Consider the following 17,315-nt stretch of genomic DNA (forward strand, 5'->3'; position numbering starts at 1 on the left):
TTTGCTCATGCATTGTCTGTATGGTTATCTATTCAGAGTACACCAGAGCCTGGGTTAAAAACATTTTTCTTTGTAAGACTGCTAATGAAAATCAATAGTTGAATAACTTCCAGCTGAATGCTGGCCGAATACGTTACCAAAAATAGTAAGTGTAACTGTAGTTCCCTCACCAGGCACAGCTTTGTTTCAGCAGTGACACTATGTGACAGCCATTTGTGCTATCAATACTTAGGTAATACTGGTCCACATTTTGCAGATAATTCCACATTGCAACCCATTCCGCATCCAGTCAGCAGAAGACAATGAACTGCTGTATTTCTAGAGTTTTTCAAGATTAACAAATACAGCACTACTTCTGCTGTCCATTTTTTTTCTTGATATAAGGTCTCTTAATTCTGCTCATTTGCTTTGATAAACTTTGAACTGAACAACTGTACACCAAATAAGACTTTCAAAATACCCTTCCAGGTCAGACAAATAAGCATGTGGGCATCCATGGGACCAGTTTTCCCCAGTGCTGTTCTGAGAAAGGAATATTCAGTGCTTATCCCCAGTTTGTGAGTGCCAAAGTGCCTTTATGTTGCTGTTGAGGCAGCACAACAAACCCGAGGACTGATACCCACTCTGCTTCCAGGACAGTGCAGGGAAGGCACCACAGAGTGGCTGGGTGGCTGCCCACTACTGGCTGTGTATACTTGCCACTTGTGGCTGTAAAATTGAACGATTGGCCTTAAACGTGATTTTCTGCTTGACTCCTTTCTAATTATGTGGCTCAGTGGAGATAAGGAAAAATTGGCCATGCTCTATTAAGAGCTTTTTTTAAAAAAAAAAAAAAAAAAAAAAAACAGGAATGTGAAACCTTATATGTGTGCAGAGCATAACATGGCATCTATTTGGATTATCTTTCATAATGCTTGGTTTTCATCAGAAAAGTGAAAAGGGGGAAAGAGCATCAAATGGTTTGCATTACTGGCTTTCCAGAAGCAGGATCGATACATTTGTCCCTCAGTGGAATTCCTCACACCATTCCTCTCAGTTTCCCAATTAATTGGACACAGAAGTATTTTAGAGTGCTAGTCCCAGAAATGCCAGATGGAACTTAAAGAGAATCGATGCTTATATTGAGGTGATGAATTTGAAGTATGAATATAAAAGTGAGCTATCACAAGAAGCTTCAATGGATAGAGTGACTAACTTCTAAAAATCTGGTAAAAAATTCAAATACTGCATGAAAATTCCTATGAATAAAGTCAAATGACTGGAAAATGCATGTTGGTCACTTCTTTCTGTGCACAATCAGAGCCCTGTTGCTCCCAAACTGATAATAGCCTGTTGACCCTTGGGGAGGAGGAAGCAGATGCTCCTCATGTGCAGCAGGTCTGCTCATATAAAGCAAGCAGCAAATCTGTCTGAACACCACCACCCACACCCACGTTTGGACAGTGGCACATGGCGAACTTGTGAGTAATATTGCCAAAGGCAAACCACTGAAATCATCCCGCTAATTAGCTGAATTGAATTGCAGGCTCAGAGCACCAAACCTGCCCCTAGTATAACTTCATTAATATAAAAAAATAGCATCAGGGAAACATTTCACTCTCTGAAATTAATTTAATATGCTATTGGCAACTACTCAGGGTTATACGAAGGACGAGTTTTTACCCTTTTCTGAATAAATCTAAGTAACAAGCTATTTCTGTCCTGGAGAAACTAAATCCAATCAGGGGTATTTTGACTGTGAAGGAAAAGCCAGAACCATAATCATCCTTTCAGCAGCACTGTCTAGAGGCATCAACGTGCTCTTTAAAAGTTGGCACCATACTTCCTTTTTTTGCCTGCTGTTTGAGGGACTGAGGCCCAAACTGATAATGTGGCTCACTCTGGGCCACCTGAAGAGTAGGTCAGAAACTGAAAATACAGTACAGTCTGTTGGATGAAAACTGTGTTTTACCATCCCAGATTACAGTGCCGTCCATTCAGACAGGAAAATATATATCTCTGCTGTTTCTACTTGCCTCTGATAGTGAAAATCATCTTCTTCCAATGCTCATAGTCAAGAGCAGCTGTTAAGTGTCTAAAGAAATGTTATGACTTGGAAAATAATAGGGTGTTTTCCTTGAAGGTGAAGAGAAATAAGATAAACTGAAGTTTTCACCCGCTTCCTGCTATGTTTTGAAATAGACTTAAAGTGTTATATGTCTAAGCAGTTAATATATAGGAAATTTAAACTTCTGTGAGTGTTAAACCCAACAATGTGTTGTTGTAAAAGAAGATATAGATGATGGTTAACTGAAGGTGAACTTTGCTTTGCTTGTCATTCCATCGTAAGCTCATTCATTGGAAGAAAAAAAAAAAGCACTCAGGAAAGTGGAGAAATGAAATGCCTATTCATAGTGATATCATAAGCAAAGACAGTACACTTCTGTCCACAGTATTCCATCAGCACGATAACGCCCTTATCTGGAGACAGTACTCTTAGGAATATACTAAAAACTAAGCCTCCCTGAAAGAATTTTTAACACTATTCCTGCTATTTCCTTTTGCATACTGTTTTCAACTAAGAATATTTCAGACAGTAACAATTTTAAATAACTGTCTAAGCCAAATATTAAAACATGCATTATGAATCCTTGGATCATTTGGTCTCCTGGACGGCCCTTTTTGATTTATGAAGTAGTATCTTTGGTATGGAACCTGCTCAGAGAAAATAAATGTCACAAACTGGTATTTATACATACACATACATTTTCACACCAATGCAGCTAAAATTTTTGAAGACAGATTACTTCAAAACTGTCTTTGATATTAAAATTCTGTTGAAATAACAACAGAATGCTTTCTAAAGCAATGGAAATTTCAAAAACAGATACGAAATTCTCTTCATGGTACTGGTCTTCTCAGAATGATTTAGAAATTCATTTGGTAAGGTTTATTGCATTTTAATCCAGTCAACAAACTGTGTTTTCTCAAATGGCAGATAAAATTTTTATACTGGATATCATATCATCAAAAGACTTTGTATAAATAATAAAAGTAAAAATCTGTTTGTTTTGTCTTTAGATCTTTCTATCTGTGTTTTCATCTAAACAAATGCAGTTCTTGTAAAGTTATTCCTTCTTGAGGCTAGGGAATCTACCTTTGTCTGCAGTTTCATTGAAAAATAGTTAGGTTAATGCTAACATTAGTTAATGACGAGGTCAAATATGAATATCTTCCCTCATGAAAGGGAAGATGCTGCACATTTCCCACTTCTTACTAGCATTGCTTTAGTCTTTTGATTATTGGGATGAGGGGGGTTTCGACATTTTTTTAAAATTATTTTCTGGATAATTATTTGGATAGTTGAGGAATAAAACTATTTGTCATTTGTTGTAAAAGAAGGTCTAGACCTTGGCAATACTTTTTTTACTGGCTCTTCTGCAGGAGAATTGAATGGGGAGAGATATTCGTGGATCACTGTAGTTCCTATCAAATGTTACAGATCAAAGGCGGGCATTCTTTCATAAAGAGAAGATAGTCAAAAGTAATCCACAGATACTTCTTGCTCTCCAGAGTGCTGTTTGAGAGAAGTAATTTTACTATAAGCCACAATTTCAGTCATATGTCATTTCAAACACTGAGTACCATTGCAAAATATCAGTTTAACTATAAAAAGAAAAATAACCTTATAAGTATATTGTTTTTAGAGTAGGTTCTCTCCTGAGACTTGAATGAGTTTTATTTTCCTGCCCAAGGAAGGAAGAGATGTTTTTTTGTTGTTGTTTTAGTTTTTGATTTGTTCATTTTTTCCCTACCAAAAGGTTAGCAGTTCACAACGAATGATTAAAAACATCAATCCAAAAGTGGGAGAGAAAAGACTTTGGTTCTTCAGGAATGAATACAAATGACATATACTATTCTTGCAGCCAAATAACAGATGCCCCATAGACTTCCCTCTAGCACTGGTTACATTGTTTTAAGATATTTCACACCAAGTAATTCATTATTAGCAGATTCATTATTACTAGATAAATCTACTACAACCAATAGACATTTATCTACACGTAGATTCATAATTACTAAATCAATCTAGGATGATGATGCTTTTAATGAATTAAAAGGGGTATTTCTATTAAGGAACTCCCAAAATGCGTACAAGAGTCCATTTTTCCTCATTCAGAAGGAAAAAGAGTAGAGTGGCTCTTCCAAAGTGGCAGCAGTATGCAAACATAATGCAAATATATTGTGAAAATCTATGCTTAGGAACGTTGCAGCAAAATGTGTCTTTTTTTTTTTTCCTTTCATAAGAGCAGTATCACTGTGAAAAAGACTGTGTTTCCTTCTGTATTTTATATTTTTTGATTTTTTTTCCAGATTTACTATCTTTCCTGCTTTAACCTTTTAGTTAAAAATGCCTTAATTCTCTCCTGTCTTTCATCCTTATATACAATTTAACTGTGACTGGAGAAAGGAAGAGGTGGCGGAAAGAATATTGAGAAGCCTGGCAATTTCAGTTTTGCAAAGGCAAATGGAAATTTTTGTTTGCAAGTTAGTACTGTCTCTATTGATGCCATTTTCCATTACATTTTATGCTACCAGATGAAAATAGTTTCTTGTGATTATCTGGGTAGACTTTGGCCCTCTCTTTTGTGTTTATTTGTTACCAAAGATGACACTGTGTACAATTAAATCCAGTTTCTCTCTGCAGGCATTACCACAGTCTTGACTATGACAACTTTGAGTACCATTGCAAGAAAATCATTACCCCGTGTCTCCTACGTCACTGCTATGGATCTGTTTGTGACTGTGTGCTTTCTATTTGTCTTTGCTGCTCTGATGGAGTATGCAACCCTCAACTACTACTCGAGTTGCAGGAAACCAAGCTGTGCTAAGAAGAAAAAATCGGTAGGAGGGGATCTTTTATTTATTCATTTATTTATTTAATTTTTGACATGTGTGTGACGTGTGTGTGACAGCAGAGAATGCTTTTATAAAGTTCATAATCCCATGATGCTCAGCTCCACCTAGCTCTTCCCAGTCTGTGGTGTTTTCTGCCCCGAAAACAAATAGGAAATAACTACCTCTAGTAAGCGTAGTTGTTTACCTGTGAGGTGAGGTTTGCTGCTCACCGTGAAGCACCAATCCTGCTTACGTCTCTTTCCAATTCTGCGCTGGTAATTATAAAGGATGGAGACTCCCACTGAAACAGGTTTCATTCATAGCCTGTTCTAAAATTACGCATGCACATATTAATGTGTATTCAAGCATCTGCTATCTTGTGGCTTAACTGATCTAGAAATGCTTATGAATTTTGCAAATGGGATTTCCTTCTCTTCACTGACAACCAGCACTTGTTTTTTGGACTATGCACAAATGCTCCCAAGTACAAAAGCATAGAAGATTACTTACAAAAGCATAGAAGGTTTATACAAAGCTGAACCTCTGGACACAGAGATACTTCCAGGAGTAAGACAAACACACACATACACATACACACAAGCAGTTTAAATAAAACAATTGAATTATTCATGTATAAACAGTTATGTGTTGTCCTTCATAACTGACTGGGACAATCATGTGTGTTATCATGAGAAATGGCTGGGGATTGAAGAGAAAAAAATCTAAAAAAAGAATGGGGCAAGAAAAGAGTCAGGAAGTGGATTGGTGGATTGTCCATTCAAAATTGGAGGTGTATTTGAGATAGCTGGAATAGCTTGAGCACTCCAGCTTGAATAGCTGGAGATGTTGTATTCCAGTTTTTACAGTGGTGGAAACAGGGAGATTTGAAATCATAAGGTACAAAACCAAATAGAAGAAATGTCAAGAAGGGAATTGGAGAGAGAGAGAAAACTTAGGATATAATAGATCATGAGGTAGAAATGGATTGAATGAAGAACTAATGGATGAAAAGATTAAATGAATATGAAATTAGAGAAGGCTCAAAACCCCATAGACTTAATCAATGAAAACTCCATTAAATCTCTAACAGCTATTTGCAGAAGTGCATTGCACAGAAAAGGCAAATGAGAATAGTGACAACAAAACAAATTTTTGTCAAAATGAACTATCTAATGATCAAACTAAAATTGCTATCCTATATAGAAAGACCACATGAAAAAGAAAAAAAACATGAGTATACTTGTGATTAGGATGTATTTCCGGATGTGTAAATGAACATGAAGAAAATCTTACAACACTGATGATATTTAAGCTAACATAAGAATAGTCGATGACTTAGCTAATAAAAATTAAATAGAATTAATAGGGAGAATATAGATTTAGACTGGACAGAAGCTAGGTGAACATTTTTCTGGGATTTCATGTAGTTTTGAACTGCACAAAATTTTATGCTAAATATATAGAATACTGAGTATGAAAGTGTCTTATAAACAAACATATTTAAAAGTTTATTTTAAGAAATGCTATTGAACATTGAGTGCTTATAAAGCATTAAGCATCTTTTCTTCTGAATAATTCTTTTGTTGTTTTCATTTAAGCTACCTGATGTCAGTTTTGGTCATGTGATGGTAAGTAAACTATTTTATTCGGCGATACCCATGGAGGAATAAACGTATGGTTGACATTTACTTGCATTAATTCATGACAAAGTTGAAATGGCATGTTATGCTTTATTCTGACTTCTCTATAAATATTGCTTTCCTTTTTTTTGGTAAAAGGTCAGTTTGTTTTTTGCTGTGGCGGAGGAACATAGCTGCTTCTTATTATAAGGACTTATCATATGATTTGGGAGGGAGAAGGGTCAAGTATAGAATATTGTGCTATTTTTATTTCAGAAATTTTACATATCTGAATTACCTAATGCTACATTTTTTCATTGCACATTAAAAGTACATAACAAACAGAAGTTACATCATAAACTTATACTGATTTCTAATTGAGTTTTGTAGAAAGTAATTAATTTAAGCATATTGTAAAAACTTTAGCAAACTTTTCAGTGGATTTTCAAACAATTTAGCCACCCAAGTGTAATGCAGTTAGTATTACTATATTCACAAATGTAATCAATTCTATTCCCCGAACTTCCAGACAACTATTTAAATGTGCATAGCTGTAATAAAGCAGTGTTGAAATTGTGTACACAGCTGCATCTCTAAATTGTGTGAAACCTGAAATTAGAATACACATAAAAAACAAAGGTGTCTGGTTAATCAGGAGGTTGGATAATCTGTTTCCCAGCTGATGAGCTGCAAATAAGAACTAGGATAGAGCTGCATTGGCATTTCTTGCTTTGAGTTTGACCAAGTTTAGCATTTAAAATTGCTAATGTAATGTTACTAGCTTATCTTTTTAAAATAATTCAATTCTCTTCTTTAAATGGATTTTATGATGTATTTAAAAAGTAGATAAAGCATTGAAAGTCTGCATCTTGACAACAAATGGTTAACAGCAAGCATCACATTTACACACTGCTGCCTTTTATTGGGTAAACTTTTTTGTTTTGTTAATAAGGCACACTGATGGAGTAGTGCAGTTTCCTCTTCAGTAAAAAATAAGAAAAACAAAATTCTAATATAATTAAAAGGACACCAGGGCTTAACTGTCCTGCTCTTTGTCTAGATCTCGTCATTTTGATCTGCTTATAAATTATGCCTTTGCAAGTTTTTCTCCCACTCTTCACAGAATCACACAATGGTCAAGGTGCCTACTGTTAAACCGAGCAGTACCTTGCTCTGTGTATCAGCAATTCCTATGTCCAAATTGTGGCAGAAGCTACATAAAATAAACAGTGATTCTCCCTTTCAGGATACTTGCTTGTCTTTGCTAGCCCTGTAGTGATGCCACCCTAAAAGGTGAAACTTCAGTGAACTCATGTTTAGGATTTAATGCCATGGTATTCTCACCCTGTTGATTTTTGTCCTAGAAAGCACTCCTAACCTGAAATTGTTATATTTTATTTTGTTTTAACACTGGATCTGGAATGCCTTGTTCAAAGCATGTAAGAATTGCCTTGCCTTAGCAGATCTCTCAAGTGCTACCGAGATGGTAGCCACTGTGCTTGTACCATCCTTGTCCTAAACCTATCTCAGCCAGACTCATTAGATGCAACAGGTAATGTCAAAATTCAACTAGTATCTAGTCACTTTAAGACCACATTGTAAAAGAGTGATACCAGCTACCTACAATTACCTATTAAGCTCTGAAGCTTGTTTGTGTGTAAGCGGGAGAGAAGATGATGAGGATACAGTTTGTGTCATCTAATCTCAATGTTCAGAGCAATCACAAGGTGAGGAAGAGGTCATGGGGGGGAGCAAACCATGCTGACACGAATGGAGTCTGCTTTGTCAGAGTGATGCAGGCAGACAGTGAAACTGATGGAGATGTCCTAGTGACCCCAGTGGAAGAAGAGATGATTTGTGGAGATGAGGCAAGCTGCTTGTTGAGAGACTATTGTGGTAAAACACCTTTCATTAGTGAAAGTTATGTGAGAGAAGAAAGTTATGTGAGAGAAGGAGAAAGTTATGTGAGAAAAGAGCTGACAAAGTGCAAATAGGGTGTTCATTGAAGAATTTCAGGTGGGATTCATCTTTCTCAAAGGGGGAAGAGGGTCCTTGGTCATGAGCTAGCAGGGCTCATCGAGAGGGCTTTAAACTAGATTTGATGGGGGAGGGGGATATCATCCTGGAAGCAGGTTATGGGGTAGGTGATGGCCTGTCATGCCACTCACAGTAACCTAGCTCCATAGCCTGTGAAAGGTGCCCTACGCCTGGAGAGGGCAAATGGCAAAATATGAGAACTCCTGAAGGCCCACATAGGCAAGTCACAGCTGGCCCAGCTAGAAAGAGAGGCATACTGGGAGCCAAGTCAAATGCCTCTATGCAAATGTACACAGCATGGGGAATAAGCAAGGGGATCTGGAGATGCGTGTGCGATTACAGGGCCATGACCTCATCCCAGTTACTGAGACATGGTGGGACAGCTCTCGTGACTGGAATATGGCCATATGGAATATGCAAGAAGCCCCCCAATCACTGGCCCTTGTCCTTATGGGTTCTTCAACCACCCTGATGTCAGCTGGGATGACCACACAGCTAGAAACAGACAGCCCATACGGTTCCTGAAGAACACTGCAGATAACTTCTGAATGCAGGTGGTAGATGAACCAGTAAGGAGAGGGGCACTGCTAGACCTGCTACTAACAAACAGAAATGGTCTCTTTGGAAATGTGAAGATGCATTCTTGGTTGAAGTGACTATGAGATGTTGGAACTCACGATCCTGCAAGGAAGGAGCTGGACAAGAAGTAGGATTGCAACCCTGCACTTCAAGAGAGTTAACTGTGACCTCTTCAGGAAGCTCCTTGGAGGAATCCCCTGGGTCAGGGTCCCAAAAGGAAAGGACTTCAGGAGAGTTGGTTAATATTCAAGCACTGCTTCCTCCAAGCTCAGGATCAATGCATTCCTATAAGAAAGAAGTCGAGTAAGGAGGGCAGGAGACCTGTGTGGATGGGCAAGGATTTTTTGGGAAAACTTAAAGAGAAAAAGAGAGCATATATGATGTGGAAGAAGGGTCAGACCACATGGGGAGAATATAGGAACATTGTCATAAAATGCAGGGATACAACAAGGAAGGCCAAGGTCCATTTGGAATTAGTTAGCCAGTTATCCCCAGATATGTCAGGGATGGTAGGAAGGGCTACCACAAATACATCATAAGCAAGAGAAAGACTAGGCAAAAATGTGGGCCTGCTGCTGAACGGGGTGGGTGCCTTTGGGAAGGAGGATACAGAGAAGGAAGAGCCTAAATGCCTTCTTTGCTTCAGTCTTTACTGCTAGCCTCCATAAACTACAGAGCTCAGGCACAAGAGACAATACCTGGAGAGAGGAAAACTTTCCTCTTGTCATGGAGGATTGGGTCATAGGTTATTTAGGCAAACTAGACACACATAAATCTATGGCCTTGGATGGGATGCGCCTGAGTGCTGAGGGAACTGGAGGGTGTTATTGATCAGTTGCTCTCCATCATCCTCAAGAGGTCATGGAGAACTGGGGAAGTGCAGGTGGACTGGAAGAAAGCAAGCGTCACTCCAGTCTTCAGAAAGGGCAAGAGGGAGGAGCCAGGAAACTACAGGCCGGTCACCCTCACCTTTGTCCCTGGAAAGGTGATGGGACAGCTCATCCTAGAGACCATCTCTAGGCATGCCAAGGAAAAGGAGGTAGTCAGCATGGAGATCAGGAGTAGTCAGCATGGATTCAGCAAGGGGAAGTCATGTTTGACAAACCTGATAGCCTTCTGCAATGGGATGACAGACTGGATGAATGAGGAGAGAGCAGTGGATGTTATCTACCTTGGCTTCAGCAAGGCTTGTGACTCCATCTCTCCCATAACATCCTCATGGGGAAGCTCAGGAAGAGTGGGTTAGATGAGTGGACAGTGGGGTGGATTGAGAACTGGCTGGATGGCAGAGCTCAGAGGGTGATGATAAATGGGGCTGAGTCTAGTTGAAGGCCTGTGGCCAGTGATGTCCTACAGGGGTCAGTACTGGGTCTGGTACTGTTCAACTTCTTCATCAGTGACTTGAGTGAGGGGACAGAGTACATCCTCAGCAAGTTTGCAGATGATACAAAACTGAGTGCAGACGATACCAAACGGGATGGAGCTGACAGTACAGATTAGGGGTTGACCTGCTGGAAAGTGGCTCCACGGAGAGGGATTTGGGAGTCCTGGTTGACAACAAGTTAACCATGAGTCAGCAATATGCCCCTGTGGCAAAGAAAACCAGTGGGATCGTGGCCTGCATCAGGAGGAGTGTTTACAGCAGGTCAAGGGAGGTGATTTATCTTCCCCCTCTCATCAGCTCTGGTGAGGCCGCGCCTGGAATACTGGGTGCAGTTCTGGGCTCCCCATTACAAGAGGATGTGGAACTTATAGGAAGGGTCCAGCGGAGAGCAACAAAGATGATTAAGGGACTAGAGCATCTGTCTCATGAGGAAAGACTAAGTGAGCTGGGCCTGTTTAGCCTGGACAAGAGCAGATTGAAAGGAGATCTGATCAATATATACAAATACCAGAAGAGAGAATGTAAAGAGGATAGGGCCAAGTTCTTCTTGGTGGTGGCCAGTGACAGGACAAGGAGTAATGGGTGTAAATTAAAACACAGGAAGTTCAATCTCCATATGAGGAAGAACTTCTTTACTGTGAGAGTGATAGAGCCCTGGAACTAGCTGCTCAGAGAGGTGGTAGAATCTCTTTCTCTGGAGATCTTCAAAACCTACCTGAATACAATCCTGTGCCACGTGCTCTAGGTGTCCCTGCAGGAGCAGGGGGGTTGGACGAGATGATCTCTAGAGGTCCCTTCCAGCCTCAATCGTTCCATGATTCTGTCATTGAAGAAGATGAGGTCTATAAGCTTAAGTGGAGCTGTGAGGAGACTTGCTACCAAAGTGCCAAGAGCATGATTTTTCAGCATCATTGAGCAGGGTGGTTGGACTAGATGATATCCAGAGGTTCCTTCCAACCTCAGCCGTTCTGTGATTCTGTGATTCTGTGATTAGTGTAATAGATATTAATGGGCCACGCCTATGGATGTCATTTTGAAGTTCTGTACTAAAAATCACTGTCATCTGTAGCTAACTATATCAGTGTTTTTTTTTGTTTGTTTTTTTTGTTTGTTTTTTTTTTTGTAAATCATGGTAGGGTTAACAGGTAATGAATGCAGCTGTACTAAGTGAAGGTCTATCTCTAAATTAAATGATGTGTATGAGTGCTCTGGGGTCATATTTTCATTATTATCCTCACACCACTCTTAAATGTAGTAGCTTCAAGTGTTTAAAACAAGTTGCAAATAATATTCTGACAGTTAAGTATGTCAGTATGAAAAAGTTAAGTATGAAAAATCATCACTAACATATATATGTCTTGTACCCAAGTAGAAAATATATCTAGAATGAATGTAACTTCCCACTCTACAATCTCTCTATGGAAATTCATCTAAAAAAAGTGCCCTTTGGGGAAAGAAATACACTCTCTAAATCTGGAATTCTTGAATTCATTTCTTTCTAGCTCATCTCTCATATGTCCTATTTTTTTTCTGATGATTACTGTATGTTCATCTCCACTCTACATGCAAGTTTATCATTTATTGGTTTCTTTTTCTCTCCACAGAATTATTCTGTCCTTGATATGAGACCACCAACTACAGTCATTACGTTGAACAATGCCATGTATTGGCAAGAATTTGAAGAGGCATGTGTCTACGAATGCCTAGATGGGAAAGACTGCCAGAGCTTTTTCTGTTGTTATGAAGAATGTAAATCAGGCTCATGGAGGAAAGGACGGATTCACATAGACATCTTAGAACTCGACTCTTACTCTAGGGTCTTTTTTCCTACATCCTTCCTGCTGTTTAACCTGGTCTACTGGGTTGGATACCTCTATCTTTAAATTTTACCTGTAGTGGTGAAGACTACTGTGTTTTCACGCTGCTTAGGGATGGTGAAAGTGCAGAAAGATTGAAGAACATGGTCAGTTTCATCTCAAATTATAGAAGCTATGTTAACCTTCATCATCAGAGAAACTGATGAAGAATTTTAATATGTAATTGCCTGAAAAAGAAAAACATGGAAGAATTCTCTCCTTACTGCTATTCATTTTAAGGAAAATTGAGCTGAATTTGTAGTATAAGCGATCGTTTATGAATAATTCTTGTATATTAGAATCTTTACTACTTTTCTCCCCTGACATAGAAGCTATCCACATTCAGGCAAAAGTTAAATATGTAATTTTTGTTCTTCATTTCCATACTTTCCTGAGGCTCAGAGCAACATACACAGGCATTGACGAATTAGCCAAAACCCACCATTTGTATTTAAACTTACTTGAGATGTGACTCTCAGTTTCTGGGACTTCTTTTCTTGGTAATCTCCTTGCAATGGGGAAACCATTAAAAGACAAAAAAAAATGCCTCTAGTGGGACTGAGACATGAGAGTTACTGTAAAGGTCTGAGATTTATGGAATTACCAATTTACCTACAAATGTTGGTTTTAATTTGAGGTGAAAAGGCTAAGTTAGAAGAATGCTAATTTTTGATATGAAGATTTGCCTATCTCTGAAGTAGCTGTGGATATAACTTCTACAGCTTTTCAAGAGCCTTTAACTGTCTTTTTTTTTTTTTTAAGAGTGGTTAAACAGAGAATGGTCATTGATTTCTAAAGTATTCTACTTGAAGCAGGACATGATTCCTGCTTGTTTGTGTAATTGTAGCAGACCATAGCTGATAGAGCAGATTCACTATACAATAGCACTAGGAATTGAGTTTCTTCAGATTTCAGTTTACTGAAAAGTGCACTCATGCATTCTTACTTTTTATTTCTAAATTATTTTACAAAATTAAAAAAGAGTGTGCCAAAGTCCATTTTTATTCCTTCCATAAATATTGCAGTCCTTATTCATGGCAGATGGTCCATGGCTCTGAGGTGTAGGCTGGACACTTTTGACTTAAATATTGCATTGCAGGAACTCAATTGTCTGCATTGGATTAAACATGGAATAATTCCTCAATATCAAAAAAGATTGTTTTGATTTTTTTTCCTGAACAGCAACTACAGTTTAATCTAGAAAGCCATTTTGTGTTTTTCAAAAACACTACAGTAAATTCTTAAACTACTAATTTTGCAAAACTTAGTTGTTACAGTGTTAAAATATATTAAAATATATTACTTTTTTTTTTTTTTACATATTCCTGAAGTATTGTTATTAAGCGAACAAATCAGGCTTAAAACCTAAATGTAATGGCTTTTCATTCTTGGATGACAAATAGTTACAAAATGATAAAATGTAAAGCACACATAAAAGCTAAATTCTGCTTTATTTTCTGTCTGGAAGACCCGATCATGTTTTTATTACCTAAATGAAAATGCATGTCTCTTCCACGCAGTGTTTGAGAAAAATGAATAGTAGTTGTGATTGAGGAGCAATTATTTTTATCCTCAGAAAGAAAATCCTGCAAACATGCAAAGACTAATGCAATGGTGATTTTAAAGGAACAGTAATGTAGCCATGTTCTTTGAAACATCACTGTCTGTCATTGCTGTTTCTCTGTGCTTCCAGAATATTTTCAACAGAAAAAAAAAATGCTAACACAAAAGGTAGCTGTACTTTTTCAGAATATTTTCTTCTATTTTTTAATTGGCTGAAGTACTCGAGAAAGAAAGCTGGGTTTGGATGGGGGAGGAGAACCACTTCTCCAAGGACTGATAAAATTTAAAATAGAAGCACAGAGAAGAAGTCTAGTATTCTGGGGTAGGAACAAAACCTTATCTTTAGCAAAAGCTGCCCAATCTGACTTGTGAACTGACTTCTGATTTCAAATACATATTGAAGCTTTTTGCTTAGTAACAAATTACTCTGGTAAACCTACAAAACTCCTGGACTGAAATTATGAATTAGTCAGCTCTAGTGGCCACTTTCAGCCATATGTTTTAAAAATAGTAGTAATATTTGAAGCCTATACAAAAGATTGGAACCAGTTATCCTTTAGGGGAGTGATCCTGCAAACCCTCTGCACAGTTAGTTTTGCTGCAAGAATTTAAACAGATGAGGCATAAGAAGGTTACTTCTACCATTAGATCTTGTATAAATAAGGTGATATTTGTTTAGCAATGACATACCTCAGAGAACATACTGGGCATAAGTGTGGAACTGCAATATTCAATTTTTAGATCATGTGCACATGCTGTTCTCAAACTTCTACTCGCAGCTACCCACTACAGTTTGAAGCACACAGTACTGTTAGATCCATTTTTGGAAGACTGATTCCAATAAGTATGTTTATTTTTGCGTCTATTTCTTGAGTACTGTCATAAACACACTGGAAGCATAATACTCTACTCTCGATGCCTCTGACCAAAACAGAATGTACAGCATATCCTTGCTTCTTTTCTTTTAATGGCAACAGAGGATACATTCTACTTTGAAGTATTTCTACTTTGGAGTAAAGTACAACAAATTGATTTGTATGCAAGGTGAGCTGTTTTCAATTGCCAGGTTCCAGAAAGCACTACTCTAGTTATTCTTAGTTGCTTTTGGCTTACTTTCTCTGCTACATTGCTCTGTGTAGCAATCAGGGAAGATAACCTTTCCAGGCTCTTCATCATTCAAAGCATGTTATTCTAGACACAGATCTATACACCAGATCATTCTGTAGTATTAAGGAATATCCTCATTAGTGTCCAGCTATTCTTTTTATTCCTTTGTGAACTGAAAAAAAATAAATAGTAAAAAAATTGCACTGCAGAGTCCCATCAGAAATGTGGGAACCACTTTTTAGCATTTTAGAATACTTTATTGTAAGGTAACATTATATTCAAAACTTGCATTTTCTTGGCTACTTCTTTATTTATAGTTTCATAGTTGTTTTCATCTTTCCAAGAAAGAGAAGGGAATGGAAGAAAAGTTAAATATAAGTGGCTCATTGGGATGAGTATATCCAGACTGATTTGTGTATGATTGTAGATTCACAAAATCAATTATCTTCTCATTAGCTTCTTTCCTTGTTGAAATTACATAAAAGATTATGCTTTTTTTTTAACCTTATTTTCTTGCACAATAATCCATTTTTCACCATCAAGTAGTTGTAAAGTCAAACTTATCTCTTCAGTTCACTTCAGTCAAGAACTGAGGAACAGTGTTTTCCTGCTTAAAGACAGCATTTTCAAGTCAATTAGGAATATATAAAATATTGTTTGGTTTAATTCAGTTTTCTGAATTCTGTTTGAATTCTGTTTAATTCAGAATATATGTCTTTTTATGCTGTTGACATCCTGAGAACTCCTTCTTGTTAGCAGTTTCTATAGGAAAAATTATCAGAAAAAAAAAAACCTTATTCCAATTATGCAAATCCAAATATGCAAAAAACTACCATTCAGTTTATTCAGTCTGCAAATCTAGCAGTAATGTGGAACTAGAATTCTCCACACAATCTTAGTGCAGCTTTCTAATCAACAAGTATGGATATAGATCAAATGAAATGCTCTGATGAAATTTTTTTCCTTTGGATATTCCTTTCCTCCCTCACCAAATCTTATTTGTATATTGGGTCAGAAAATGCCTGAAAATGCAGCAGGAGGAATCCAAAACTATCTTCACAGGAGAGATGAAATGTAAAGCTAAAAGAGAAATTTATTTTTACTAGATAGTTCTTATCTGTCCTATTCTTCTTTAGGCCTTTTTAACACCAACACACAACAAACTCCAAATTATCCATCTGGTGCTTTGCTCATTCATCGGTTGTAACAGCAGTGACATATGAGCCTTTAGTTGATAGGAAATTATATTTCTGGAACTGGATTCATCCTGCCAAATAATGCAGATAGCTGTCTTAAATAATTTTATAGTTCTAATGAGTCTTGTAGTCCTGCACCTCATGTTGCCCCATGGATTTATGATGACTTCCCTTCAAGACCTAGGGAAAAATGCTTATCCACTTTTTTTCACCAAATCTCACCATATACCTAAGAAGGACGACCTTGATTGGTTCACACTCCAAATGGCCAGATGCCAGATAGTTCTGGAAATGCTGCACTGGAATGATTTTCTGAGAAAGGAGACTGTAAATCTTATACATTTTTTTAGTGTCAAGATCTAAAATGTTGGTGTTACTTTTTAAGCTGTAGAACAAGGTACACACTGCAGTGTGTAAAGGCTCTCCGTACATCCGTCTGCCTTCGGTGAAATCCCTGTTTTTCTTATATTGGTGCTTTTAACATTTGCTGATGTTGAAAGATATATTCCCAGTCTGAGTGTGTTAGAAAGAGTGACAGTTACCTGGTTAGAGTTCTTCCTGAGCACTACAGTATGTAACCATTGTTCTAGCCATCTTCAAAGGCCCCTTCCTTCCTTCCTTCCTTCCTTCCTTCCTTCCTTCCTTCCTTCCTTCCTTCCTTCCTTCCTTCCTTCCTTCCTTCCTTCCTTCCTTCCTTCCTTCCTTCCTTCCTTTCTCTCTCTTTTCTCTTTCTCTCTTTCTTTCTTTCTTCCTTCCTTCCTTTCTTTTTCTTTCTTTCTTTCTTTCTTTCTTTCTTTCTTTCTTTCTTTCTTTCTTTCTTTCTTTCTTTCTTTCTTTCTTTTCTTTCTTTCTTTCTTTCTTTCTTTCTTTCTTTCTTTTTCTTTCTTTCTTTCTTTCTTTCTTTCTTTCTTTCTCTTCCTTCCTTCCTTCCTTCCTTCCTTCCTTCCTTCCTTCCTTCCTTCCTTCCTTCCTTCCTTCCTTCCTTCCTTCCTTCCTCCTCTCTCTTTTCTCTTTCTCTCTTTCTTTCTTCTTTTCTTTCTTCTTTCTTTCTTTCTTCTTCTTCTTTCTTTCTTTCTTTCTTTCTTTCTTTCTTTCT

At 37.7% G+C, this 17,315-nt stretch overlaps 1 protein-coding gene across 1 annotated transcript in view; it reads left to right on the forward strand.

The window, feature by feature from the left end:
• The window catches only part of GABRG3 (gamma-aminobutyric acid type A receptor subunit gamma3), a 311,230-nt gene extending 298,016 nt beyond the window's left edge, over positions 1 to 13,214 (forward strand). The window contains exons 8-10 of the mRNA XM_088530388.1: positions 4,688 to 4,884; positions 6,477 to 6,506; positions 12,102 to 13,214. Coding sequence (XP_088386514.1) covers positions 4,688 to 4,884; positions 6,477 to 6,506; positions 12,102 to 12,380 — 506 coding nt within the window. The 3' untranslated portion in view covers positions 12,381 to 13,214. The remainder of the gene's footprint in view (positions 1 to 4,687; positions 4,885 to 6,476; positions 6,507 to 12,101) is intronic.
• Positions 13,215 to 17,315: the final 4,101 nt, after the last annotated feature.

Source organism: Tinamus guttatus, unplaced genomic scaffold, assembly GCF_059628265.1.
Source record: "Tinamus guttatus ecotype Peru unplaced genomic scaffold, ASM5962826v1 Tinamus_guttatus_pri_ptg000369l, whole genome shotgun sequence".
NCBI lineage: Eukaryota > Metazoa > Chordata > Aves > Tinamiformes > Tinamidae > Tinamus > Tinamus guttatus.